The 13,797-nt window shown below is 37.8% G+C and overlaps 1 protein-coding gene across 1 annotated transcript in view; it reads right to left on the bottom strand.

Moving 5' to 3' along the window:
* Positions 1-13,797, bottom strand: part of SEL1L3 (SEL1L family member 3) — a 36,685-nt gene that overhangs the window by 3,674 nt on the left and 19,214 nt on the right. The window contains exons 13-23 of the mRNA XM_051619987.1: positions 13,365-13,505; positions 12,228-12,290; positions 11,262-11,438; positions 9,444-9,571; positions 8,686-8,769; positions 6,269-6,359; positions 6,075-6,159; positions 3,836-3,945; positions 2,487-2,614; positions 669-771; positions 502-574 (exon numbers count right to left, since the gene is read on the bottom strand). Of these exons, the coding sequence (XP_051475947.1) occupies positions 502-574; positions 669-771; positions 2,487-2,614; positions 3,836-3,945; positions 6,075-6,159; positions 6,269-6,359; positions 8,686-8,769; positions 9,444-9,571; positions 11,262-11,438; positions 12,228-12,290; positions 13,365-13,505 (1,183 nt within the window). The remainder of the gene's footprint in view (positions 1-501; positions 575-668; positions 772-2,486; positions 2,615-3,835; positions 3,946-6,074; positions 6,160-6,268; positions 6,360-8,685; positions 8,770-9,443; positions 9,572-11,261; positions 11,439-12,227; positions 12,291-13,364; positions 13,506-13,797) is intronic.

Below are 13,797 nucleotides of genomic sequence, written 5' to 3'. Positions count from 1 at the left end.
TTTTCTGTCCCTTAATATTCTCTGTCCCATCAGAAAAGAGAACATATAGCAAACCTTCCTAATTTTGGACAGGATGGGTCTGCAAGTAATATTTGAATGGATTTACTGATTCTGTTACTGGTCTGAAGAGGCTGAACTGCCTCCTCCTAAGTTATGCCAGTGTACCAGCTCCGTGAACCTCACTTTTTTACTGCTACCTTGTATCTGAAGGGATCCAGTCATATGAAACAGGGAAAAATATAAAATCATGCATGTTGAGAGACGGGAAATTGTATCTTTTTTTCCATTCATGATCTTGTGCAATTCAGAAGCCAACAGGTTTAAACCTCTGCTTTATTTAATCAACCCTTTTCAATGATCAAAAAATTACTTCCACATCAAAGAAGTTTCTGTTCAGAGGTACCTCTACCAAACCTAGAACTCCTGCTTTTATTTTTCAAGTTTTTACTAAAATAAAAAGATCACTTATCTATCTTCCATTTCACTATGACAAATACTTACCAGATAAAGACTGAAAATACTGAACTGCAAATGCAACCAAAATCGACAAAAGAAAGGTTCCCATGAAGTAGATCTGTGACAGTAAGTTTAAAAATATAATTAGAGCAGTGCAAAGCCAAGGTAGCGCTCCAAATGAACTGTGCGTGTACCAAAGGAGCAATACATACCAGAGTAGATTGTAGAATATTGTTCCAGAAAACTCTCATGTAAAAGTAAAGCAATGCTAATGAGCATGGACTAATTGATTCTTGGTTACTATTATTCCAGCATCTACAACAAAAAGATTAAAACAACTAATTAGTCCTCCTCTACAAATTTGTCACATGTGTCACCTGGGAATCTCAAGTAGGTTTGCAGGAAACCCCAGTAACCCAGAAAAATAAGCAGGTACCATCATCACCATCTCAAAGTTGATGAAGTAAAAAATTATTGAAACACCAGATTAACCTAGTTAATCACATAATACCTTACCCTAGGAGTGTATTTTTTTATTTTCTTATTAATCAAGAGTTCTAAGCATCCAGGCTACCCTTGCTAAGCAGTCACAATGCAGATTACACCCAAGATGCTCTGTTCTAACTAACATGAGTCAACAGCAGGATGACTTGATTTAAGATTAGATGTACAAAATTTAGTTCCCTATGCAGGACACTGGTGCCTAAAACCCCTTTAGAGATAATGGAGTATCACACCATGCAGTCAGAGCTTGAGGAGTGCTTTAGCTGAGTAGCTATGAAGTTCCAGTTGTGGGGTGAGCTGAGTAGCTCTCTCACTTCTATCCAACAGGACTTCGTTTACTAGGGGAGTTCAGACAGCTTAAATCACAGGCACCTATTTTAAGCTACAATTGATTCTTTCTACCAAGCTGAGCAGGGATGAGTTAGTGGGCATAGGGGGTGTGTACATATACATAGAAATAGAAGAATTATATATAAATATATAATTTATATCAAAATAGATATGATTTATATATTAGGTGTGTGTATATATATATTTTTTAAAAAATATGTGCCCTTCTAGAAAGAGTGTATGATGACGAGAAAACTCTGCAGTGCTGTCAACTTTGGAGTCCCTCACATTGCAAAGCAGCTGGATTCAGCCCAAGTGAATGCAGAATTCTGCTTACAATTCCAGACAGAGCAGCTGGCCCAGAAGCCCTATTTATCTCACTTGTAAGTTCATGTCAAGTGGAGGTAATTTAGGGCACAAGTTCAGGCTAACTGCAGTGAAGTACAATTTCAGTGGATTGTTGGTGAAACGACAAATGAAGTTTTAATGATGATATCATCTCCACTTTTTTTGGGTCACACAACAGTAGCAAAACAGACGACAAACCACTAATTCTTGGATCACAGCCTCATATAACAATTGTTAGCTCCTCCTTTTTTAAATAACTGGAAGGCAGTTCCACAAATCCACCAAATAACTGTGTGAGCTTCCCATTCCCTCTGTGATTTCCAGCCCATGGTGTTTTACCCAGGTAAAGGAAACCTAAGTTCTGTACTGGAACTAGAGGTCTCAAGATGGTTTTTAGTGCTGGTGTGGGCACTTCAAGCAGCAGACCTACAACCTTCTCACATATCTAACATTCGGTGCCACAACATCTGTGCCAGGCTGGAACATTTTTGCAGAATAAATAGGCAGAACTGCTGTTATCCCAGTTATATATTTTTAAGTTCCATATAAAATTCTATTTCTCATTAAAAGACCGTTTTGGACAGTGTACAAATTATCATTGCCTAACTTAGGAACTTAAATATGTTGAACTGGAAAAGACCTCCTGGATCATTTAAATCTAGTCCCTTCTGTTTCAGGTAACCACATGTCATCAGGTCTCTTTCTTTAACAGGCATAAGGTTGACCTTAACCTGTCTTAAATCATACAAGTGAACAAAGTTAATAATTACAGGAGTTGCTGTTCTCCAGAGTAAATGCTACCCACATAGAAAAACAGAAGAAGCTGATTAAGGGGAAAAAAGACTCACCTGTAATAGAGTTCCTGAAGAAGTGATGTATTACTAGAATGCAATGCATGATCAATTTCCAAGTGATCCAGAATGTAGGAAGGTATGGAGTTACCCTCTTCTACGACAAGGGCCAAATTAAAGAAACCCTAACAATAAAAAAGCATGCATGCTTTTTACCCATTAAATTGTCATATATATATTTAAGGCTTACTGTAGGCATCAAGTATCTAAATAATCATAACTGCCTTCTATAAATTCATCTGGTACAGTGTGATCTTCACTGAATAATTATGAGAGCCAGGTAAACACTGAAAATACAAAAGAATTATCATTCATCTTTTGTGACACCATTTTCTTAGAAATCATCTGGAAAAAGATCTGAGCTTTTTCATTTTTAACTGCTCTTTAAACACAGCCACCATATCAAACTGTAATTTTTTTAATCTACTAGGGAAATACAGACTGAAAGCAGAAATGGAATAAAGTTGTTTTTTTTTTAATTCCCCTCCATCTAGCTCTATAGAGGAACAGCAATTTGAACAGTGAAATTGGGAGCAGAAATTTCCTCCAGACAATTTAAGTCCTTAATCTTAGGCAAAACTTGGACAAGTCTTAGGCATCCCTACGTCTCTTTAGAGCCCTGAAGATGAACACAAATGAGACACATTAGAGCCTTTAGTTTGGCTTTCATACCTGAAAGCAACTGTTCATGTATCTCTCCTTTCATCTGCTAGTTTAGCTGTAGTGTTTTGTCCCAAAACAGAACTCAATAATGCTACCTCTAATAAATTCACATACAAGATACAGCATGGGGACATTGTCATAGGGACAAGGAGGACAGAATATTGCACCCAAGGCACTTCAGGAGGGTCTGAGGGCAGTAAACTCAGTGTTGAAACACTGCATGTCTTCAGTAATGCACTATAGTGTATCTTTTAATTATAAAGCATCTTAAGAGGAAGCTTCTGTTGCTGAACAAAATTCATGCTAGGATTCACTCAATATACCAAGGGAAATGGGCCAGTCTTCTGCTATTTTTATATCCTAAAATAGCAGAGGATAGGACTGGAAAACAACTTAGCTGTTTATTAATTCTTCCCCTTGCAGTAGCAAAAATACCAAGGTCATAACAAATCAACAGTATCAAGGTAAGGTAGCACTGAATGAGGCCATTCCCCTTTAGCTTTCAAAAAGGCCTAATTCTAGGACTCTCCATTGCTGCTGGATTTATCTTCTATTACCATGACACAGAAACTACTGACTCACAAGTCAGTGCAGATGCAGCCAAGCAGAATAACCAGACAGAAAAATCCTCAGATTGTTCTAAACTCTGATGTTTTGTAAATACATCACAACTGCAGACCCACCTGTGAATCTCCCTCTGAAGCAGCTTGTGCATACATCCGCATGGAGAGCTCCAGATCTCTAGACTGGTTCTGGTAACCATAGTAGTAGAAATCGCCCATCTTTAAATAAGCTGTGGAGGAAAGCAGTAGCAGATCATTTTGAGTATTTGCAGAAAAAAGAATTAGTAATGTGATGGAGAAGTTAATAGTAATTCTATTTAAAGTTCTATTAAAGTTCTTCTCTCTCTCTCATTGTCTCTATGGCTACTCTACATCAGCCTGCCCACTGAAAATATTTATCCTGGATGCAATTTCTCACAGTTTGTCTCTCTTAAATTTAGTGAATGATATTGCTAAATTTTACAAAAGCTGAGACTTGGAGACTTTATACTGCATTCCTTCTTCACTTGCTGAATCTGTCTTTGGGCAACCTGTAGCCTTATTACTCAGGTTTGCCCTGCTAACTTGATGAGACTCAAAAACCACACCACGTAAGTGTTCATTTTGTACCCATCACTATGGTGGCTGAACCCATCCCAAAAGTTACAGAACTTTGCTGATGATAATTTCACTTAGTTTTAAATCCAACCCAGGACAACAATAGGTACAGAATTTTTTGGGTCCAGAAGGTAGCAATATGAAGCAAATATTTTACAAACATCTTTCTGTAATACTGCAAAGTAATTAAATGCACCAACAGAGCATGGATCCAGGCAGGAGGAAGCATGACAATGCACTAGACTAGGCTAAAGAATTTTAAAACTGCTATGACTGTGTTTATGCTTATCTGACCTAAGCTTTCCCCAAATTGTTTGAAACAATTCCATACCTTGCCTTGGGCATCTATAGCAGCTACCTAGAAATCCCACCTGATTTTGCAGTGGACTATGGCAGAACTCTTCCAGGAAGCAAGTTGGTTACTAACCTAACAGCAAAGGCAGAAAGACTATGTGGGTGAGCTGGCACAGATACGGAGTAGAAGACCATGAATGCTGCAGTGAATCATCAAGAAGAGAGTCCAGCTCAACCATAATCAACCATGCCTACCAACCTCCCTGGCCCAGAGAGCACTCCTGCAATAGGCAGTGGCATTGAGGTCACCCTGTGTTGCACTGATAATGTAGCCCTGGGAATCTCTGCTGCCAGGGTTAGAGTCTCCCTCCCAGGCACTACATTGGGTATTTGATCCTCCACTGCTGCAGAAAGGGGTCTGAGATAAAACTCCCCTTGCATTATTCACGTGAGGAAGAGATAGAGTAATAAAATGCTTCCCCTGTTGACACAGCAATTCTTCTCTCCTTTACTTGAATGGAATCACAGTCTTGCCTTATGAATCTGACCCTCAGAAGCTTCTCTAATGTAAGGCTGTACCAGTGCATCTACCAAAGGGTCCAGCAAACTGCACCTTGCTAAGGCATCTCCTCAGGAAAGCTAACAGGGTTTGCCAGCTCCTGTGGCTTCAGGCTCTATCACTGTGGTATTCAGTTTCTGTGCTGCTGTGTATTTAAACGAACAGCTTGCATTACTTTTATGCTCCACTTTTCCACGTTTCATTACAAAGCACTTAAACCTTCTTGTGAGACAATCAGAAGGATCTTTTCAAATACTGAATAGCTCTTTCAAAGGCACCAAAATGACTTAGTCACTAAAGTCACAAATGTAGTAAAATTTAAAGCTGGAGGAATGTAACACATATGTAGTAAATAAACCTTTTTTTTTTCCCCACAGACCATCCTGCAGTTCTCCAAGGTAAGCTGAGCCAATGTTGATAAACTCTGTACCCTAACAGAACTCAGAATAAATTAGATAAGCAATCCTTTAGCCTTCATTAGTTTCTCATGACTCAATTATGATATGGAAGTATATTTGCCTTTGGATTTTCTCTTTGATAAAGTAACCCACATGAGCTCCTAAAGTCTACTACTGTTTTTTTTCTTAAACCTTGAATAAATTGCTCAGGCTTATAAATATCTAGCCCCTTCTCAGGACTTTTTTTTTTTTTTAAATTTAATTTTATTCAAATTTTATCTATTTTATGCCATAAAAAGAAAATTTTCAGAAAAGCTGTGCTGAAACACAACTCTTAGAATACCTTTTCCTCCCTGATATTCCTATCAAAACACTAAATAGGAAATGTAGGATAAGCAGGGATTACTCTTCCCTTAACTTGTTCACTCACATGGAAATTGTAACAAATGTCGTTTTTTGAAAAGTAAAAAAAAATGAAAATTAAAATTCAGAAATAGCTCCTTATACATACCAAATGAGGGTGCATTGACTTGAGAAACAGAGAAATTGTAGTATCTCCAGACACAATCAGTTGCCAGGTATTTCCTTGCTAGGTCCTGGAAAGAAAATAACCAATCAATTCATATCACAGATAAGAGATTAGGATGACACTATTATTAACAAGTGTTCCTTTTAGGATAATGAGTTGTGAATATATTTACTTACTGGTCTTTCTTCACATATATGTGCTAAATTTGACTGTGACACTTCAATCCCAGTTTCAGCTGCTAAAACATAATGGAGCAGAGCTTCATGCCTAACGTTAGATAAAATAAATTAGTGAAAAAACTAACAAAAATAACATACATTTTAGTTATAGTTCAAGAAATCCACTAAATAAATTGATAAAATCACCTAATAACAAAATTTTGATACAAGGTTGAAAAGCAAGAGGCTGGCAAATCCATGAAAACAGCTACATCTACTGGCAATGCTTGGTGTAACAAACCATGCTGGATCTCCATATCTGCAGTTTTCTCTCTTGAACTGAAGCTGAAATGTCTCTGCTGTGCATTTACTCCAAGTGCAAGACTGATGATAAAGTTGAATTAGTATTATGCTAAATTATCTATTTAAATGTTTCAGCTAAAACATTCTCAAAAGACTCTTGCCTCCTTCACTTAAAAAAATCCTGTAATTAACTTAGCTGTGTATCTGTGAAACATTCACCTGAGCAGTTCTTTGATGTGCTTTACCCTTTTATTTCTATGACTTGTTTGTCTTATCTTTTTAGACTATGGGCTTTTTGGAACAGGAATTGGCTCTCGTTATATTTGAATGTATGAATGTAACAAAATCTCACTTCCTCTATGGACTCTAGGCACCTCAATGACTGTAAAGCAAGTAATAAAAGCTAATTTTCTATTTGCAGTGTAGCAATTCAGTATTGCAGTACAGTGGTACAGCACTGCACATGATTCCAGAGGAGAGCATCTCTTTCATGTTCACTGTCACTCATCTACTCAATATTATGAAGACTGAGCATTCAGAACTAAGAGGAAGTCTTTACACTCATGTGTTTGATTTTAAAATTGCAAAATAAAAGGAACACTTATATTTTTTCCTACTAAAGCTTCCTATTGAAGGGTCATGCTTCCAATGATTTTCTCCACAACACAAAGCTAAAACCACAGCAAGATTCAGGGTCCAATGGTTAAACACGTATTTGACTTCAAGAGCAGGTGCTTAAGCAATTAAATGAAATTGTGAAAGCAGTTGCCCTTACAGAATTAGCAGGTGTAACCTCCTGTTTCCCAATTACTTCTGCAAGATTACAAATTCACCCTTGTATTTTCTTTGTCAAATAGTGACCTGGCAGCACAGAAGGAATTCAGGATATCTAAGTTGGAAAGTTAGTTTTTCTGATCCTTCATCTCCAAGAGCAATTCAGAAAAGATACTACATTTAGGGCCTTCAAATCAGTCTCTGAAGATCAAACTACCATAGCTAACAGATATGTAGAACACGTGGCTGCTAACACCAAGGACTGAGGAACACATACTAATCGGTTTGCTTGGCAGTGTAGCAATTTACACCTGTGCATGATACATGAAGAAACATTCAGAAGCTAAGATTTCAACAAGAACATAGTCCTAAAACCAGAGATTACTTTGATTAGTATGTACAAGTGACTATCCATACACGCCCAGTCACTGGCATCTCAGGTGGGACTCGAGCAGAGTTTTCCTCCTAACTGTTGAGACCAGACCTTCTGGGATCTTAATGCTCTACCTGTCATGTGCACAGGACAGGACACTCATGCAACTCACTCAAAGTGAGCTGGGTAGAGTCACAGGCTCGTACATCAGACCATGCTACAAAAATATTAACCAAGAATTTTTCAGTGTTGAAAAGTGAGGTCAAGTCTCAGAAGAAATGTCTGTGATAGAGTGAATGAAAAGAAACTTCTTCTAGGAATGGATTACTCCAAAACAGTCCACTGAGAGTTTCTTGTAGATGTCCTAAGCCTGAAGCACTAATTAAGTACTAGCAGGAGGAGGCTGCAGGACTAAATGGGTCATAGTCTTAATCACATATGCCAGTCTCATGCTCATCCCTACAGGTTGTTGCAAAAATGCACCACTGAATTTTGAAATCTCTTGGTTATCTCATTGGGTATTGAAGCCTCCTAGTATACTTTACAGAAAAGGCAGTATTAACCATGTACAAAAAAAAGAACAAATCTAATCCAGCAGCCCGAGTGTTCATGACATAATTACATAGAAGAGAGAAAGCAAAGTATGGTTTTTGGAACAGAAGGAGTATTAAAAATGAAAGGCCCTCCTCTGGCTAATCCAGCGCATGTTACACACTAGAGTACTATGGGATGAAAATAACAGACTGCTGATACAACACTATTTCACTCTACAAACTCCTTCTTCTTCCCTTGATTCTGTCAGAACTGTCGAATTGTGCTTTAGGTCAACTCCTTCTTCCCTTTATGTCTATGAGTGTTTTGCTGCTGATTTCAGAGGTGTTGCTATTTGTGGTTTTTTTTGAGGTGATGGCCCAATATCCATTATTTTATCATGCTATAAAGTGAAAAAGTAGAAAAATACTTGAAGAGAACAGAACAAACATACCATGAAAGCTCCAGATAAGCATTGAGAGCTTTTCTGATTACATGACCTAAGTAGCCATTCTTCTCTGCAATGTGTTTTGCCCAGCTGTAGAAAAGAACAAAAAAAAATGAACAGCTGGGCTCCAGTAATGCTATTGCAACTCACACTGACCCAAAGGACACAAGAAGATTTGGGATCATCTTCTGACTTTTTCTGTAAGACAAACTGGGATTTCACCATAATTGTTGCATCTGCCTTATAACTGTTAACTGAATGAGAACAATTTCTCCATTCATCTCCATGAACATATCAAAGACATCCTATATTTTTCTTGGCAAAATTACTTTTTTTTCCCCCCCTTTTTTAAACAAGAAAACAAACATAAGTTAATTAATGCTATAACTAATTATCTCCCTTTTTCTTGATGCAAAATACCAGCTCTACCACATCAGAAGCCTGGTGTTTCTTGAAAATCAAGTTGGATGGCTTTCTCAGAGTTTTGGATACAATCTCTCTGAGTTTTTCCAGAAAAAAAAAGAAAAAGAAAGAAAAAAAGAAAAAAGAGTACTAAAGTGCTCAGCATCTCTCAAAATCTACTGGTCATTTAAATAATACACATATTGACATGGATCAGACTTTACTGCAGAAGAGCCTTTTGTCGAGGATTTTTTTAAGTACCATGAAATACAAGATACTTAGACTACGGGCTTAAAACTCACCAATAATCAAAGTTATCCCACCAGAAATATAATCCTTTAACAAACTGTTTCATTCCTTACATTACAGCTTTTTCTGGATCTCTAGGGAAGTCTTCCATGTTTCCTGTGATGTAGTACAGAGAGCATCGTAAAGTCCCTTCTATATGTCCTCCTTGGGCAGCCTTATAGAAGTAGCGTGCAGCAACTGTCTGTGAAGAAACAAGGCAAAACTGAGCAACTCTGCATTATTAATGTTTATTGAGTTTCATTTTCTGGGGCTCATTTCATTTCCTGGGGCTCATTTCATTCCTGGGGCTCATTTCATTAGATGAATTAGAAGAGGCAACTGACTAGCAAGCGCAAACCATTTTAACTACTTTTAATGTATTTCGGTGAAATTAATGCCTTTCTTTGAATTTTTTAATGGTTTAGGCTGGAAAAAGGTTTTTAAAAAACATATATTCTAGTAATATACAGATGTCAAATAGAAATGTGTCTAAATGTGTAACTAACACCCGGCAGCATACAAGTCTCATGTGCACAGACAAAAGCAAAAATCAGTTATTCGCCATTAGGAAGATTAATAAGGGATCCTGGAGAAGAAACAGAGCATTAGACTTTAGCACTGGTGATGCCTAAGTGAAGGCTGTGGAGCAGCAGCAAAGCTCAGTGTGTCCAGCACTGTGCAACCACAGTGCTCACGCCTCTGCAACCGGCCTATAAGAGATAAAACAGGCTGAGTAGGCAGGACCAGAGCTGAAGAAGCAGGAGGACTGTGTCCATGTTTTATACTTGGAAATGGTAATCTGTAATGTAAATCAAAGCAGCATACAGCCTGAAATAATTTATTTCAGGAAATTTTTAATGACTGATATCTTTTCTGTGAGCATGGACTTCAGATTATCTAGAACAGCCATAACAAAGTACTTCTTTCCAATAGCTTTGGTGAATAAACAAACCTGGGGACTTTTAGAGGTACTCCTATGATCTGTCTATTCTGAAATGTGTAGTTTGGCTCCAGGGAAGTGAAAATGTGCTTGTCAAATGCATGTATTGGTGGTACTGCTGCTGGCAGCAGAAATGCTCACTGTCTGGAGTGTATCCAGACTTCAGAACTCAAAGGCCACACTGGAAATATCTTTTACCTCCAAGGTACAAGGCCTGCTCACATTTATTACAGCTTACTTCACTTTGTTTGTGCTGTCAGTCGTGAACTACAGCACAGCATTTTTAACACAGCAAAGTTAATTATAAGGAATATAACCAAAGTAGAACCTTCCTGTTAGGGGGAAGTAACTTTTCTCATTGACACGTGCAAAATTAAATAAATGGACTTAGTCACAGAAAGACAAATCAAAACAGTGCAGTCTGTCAGGACTATATTAAACGGTTATATATGGAAGTCTGGCCTGAGGGTGTTTTACTGCAGTGCTGAGGTATCTGAGAAATTATATGAATGTAGCATAGCTGTTCACAACTTCAGGGACAAGGTTATGATCCTTTCATCTATTGTGGAACACACCCTCTCCCTATATCCTTTCCAGTCTAAAGCTGGGGGAAACTGAAAGGATCACACAACGTGAGAGGACACACTATCCTGGATGGTGTCACCAGGAGGAAACCAAAGTCAGTCCTTGAAGTTAAACCTGCACCTGTTTTGTTTCCAAACTAAAGGAACACAAACACATGCACATAAATATGACTAAGATATTTGAGTAATATCTCTGTCTCTAAGCAATCTGACTGAATTCCCCAGTAATTCCCTTCTTTATGACAAAAGGTAACAAAATCCAACTCAGGGTGAACACAGCAGTCTCAAGAATGAAGCAAAAACTTCTAAACCAGGCCATAATGTAAGAAACTATTACTATTACTATGGACTGTTAAGTATTTACTCACTTGATTTCTACCAGGTACTCCAGGGTAAATTCCATCTAAATAAAGGACACCAAGGTTGTATGACGCATCTGGATTTCCTAGTTCTTCAGCAATTAACCAGTGTTCAGCTGCTTTTCTGTAGTCTCTTTTAAAATTGTGGTAATACCATCCCAATCCATTCACTGCCTGGGGCAAGCCCTTGTGGAAGGAGAAGAGCAGTCTCAGGTCACATGTTTGATTCTGATTTGGATCACTTTACAATTCCAGCCTGCAGCCCAACTTTGGGTGCTGTCCTGAGCTTACCTGTATAGACACCTGGCACGTGGGTCCAGCCAAAATTACACTGATCTGAGACTAAGGGATAAAAAAGTTTGCTGGCTCTTTTCACGCTGCTCTTCCTACGGCTCCATATTAAGAACAAGGAATGAGACTCCAGTGTCATCTCTATAGAGCGTCAGCTGTGTTTGCATTCAGAATTGTACTTGGCTACAAGAACAAACTTGGGTCTGTTGACCCATCTCATCTGCAGCGCCACCCAAAGATACTATTATTAGCAACACAGCCTGCTGGCATGGGTTTTTGAAGATTGCAATTATCTCCACTTGACTCAAGAGAGATCACCACATCAAAAGCTCAAACCTGGTAGGCACTCCTGTGAATAAACATACCTAGTATGGTCTAGAAGAAAATGTTTAAGTGAATGAGGCAAAAATATATCCTGGATCAACTATTCACTCTGTAAGTCTCTTGATTATCACTAAGTTTCAGAAGATGTAAGTAGAGAGTTCTTTCTCCTCCACAGAAATTTCAGCTGATTTTAAGTAGTCTGGTGTCCCAGTTTGGGAAAATAAGGCTTTCACCATTCATAGTGAAAGCATTGAGAGAACCAACTAGTATTATAATAATATGCATTTTATGTAAATCAGGGTTCATTATAATTAGCACCTGGTATAGGACTTTTATGATAAAATATTTATTACATTTTACCTTGGCTGCTGCTTTCTTCATCAATTCCAAAGCAAGTTTTGTATTCTTTTTTACACCTTGGCCCTAGGAAATGGATATGTGAAACAGTAATTATTTATAAATACAGAACACACTCTGATAAAAATTCACATATGCACATTCAAAATGCATTATAACACTGATGCTATGGTTTGCTAGTTATTCAACTTTAAACAGATACAACAAAAGAGCAGCTTTGTGCTCATCCTTCATTCACAGCTTTACAAAATCTTAGTGATCCAGCCTAGGAAAAATTTTTTCACCAGTCAATCCAAGTGATTTTTATGGGTAAATAATACCACAGATCTTTAAGTTTCAGCAACTAAGGAAGAATTAATAGCATTCAAAGGTGCACAGATTGTTCACTATTTGGCAATAAGTAAGGACTTTCAACTTCCCTAAAAAAGGGAGTGCCTCCAGAGGAAATACACAGATATCATGCTGATGAAGTCCATACAAATTAATACCAGACACAGATCAAACAGACTATGGGTGCTCAGAATTAACACAATCAGAACTCAAGCAAGCACTTTGTAAAGAACAGCCCTCCACTGTCAAAGGAATCAGATGAAGATCTAACAGTTCTCCCTACTATCTCTAATTTTTAGTACAGTTGAACACTTTATGGGTGACACCACTTGGCTGAGACAGCTTATTTGACTCAGGTGGGGCTATGTCCGAGTTTAGGCTCTGCTGTCTACTGCTTCCATTAGGGAAAAACTAATTGCATGCAGAGAGTATTAATTCCTACTAAAAAAAAATAAATCCCAGAGATGTAATAAAGGGCATTCTAAGAAAAGATCAAACTTTCACCTACATCTCTACACCAAAGCCTATGGTAAAATTTTTGAGGTGACAAGCCATTAGGAAAAATTAGGTTCCACAATTTAGGTAGCATTTGATCCTGAATCTGGCTATGAACTAAGTGACTGAACTCTTTTTAACATGCTTTTGAAATTTTTTGGTGCATATCTGGTAAAAATCAACATTAGCTTCAAAACTATTGACTGATTTTCAGAGTAAAAGTTAGACTCTCACAGGATGTCACTGCAGATAACTTACAAACATCCATGTCACAGGAATGAATTTTTAAAAATGAAAATACAAAACATGACTTGCCTTAAATAACACAATGGCATAATCATATATTAGCACTGGATCTTCTGTTTCTATTGCACCCTTTGCATACCATTCTATTGCAGCTTCAGGATTTTTTGCCACTCCTTGTTGGCCCCAAAACAGCATCTGAGCCAATCGTTGCTAAAAGAAAACAACATAAGCACTAATGTTATTAAATGCTAGTACTGAAACTGGAACTGCAAGAGCAGACTTTTGCAAGCTTAAGTGGATTTAAAATATGTGAAGAAACTAGTTATATGTAGTCAACAGTTTGAAAACAATTGGTTGTCAAGAATATTCAGTGGTGAAATATACTGATATTAAATCTACAGCAGGGGTATTTTTACAGCTCTCAGTACCACAAAGGTCTGGCTTGATATAAGTGCAGAGCTAAGTGATAAAGGCAGATCTGATGCATGCAAATACCTCAGTA

The sequence above is a fragment of the Apus apus genome, chromosome 4 (genome assembly GCF_020740795.1).
Source record: "Apus apus isolate bApuApu2 chromosome 4, bApuApu2.pri.cur, whole genome shotgun sequence".
NCBI lineage: Eukaryota > Metazoa > Chordata > Aves > Apodiformes > Apodidae > Apus > Apus apus.
The sequence above is the reverse complement of the archived record's forward strand: the minus strand, read 5'-3'. Positions and strand labels throughout refer to the sequence as shown.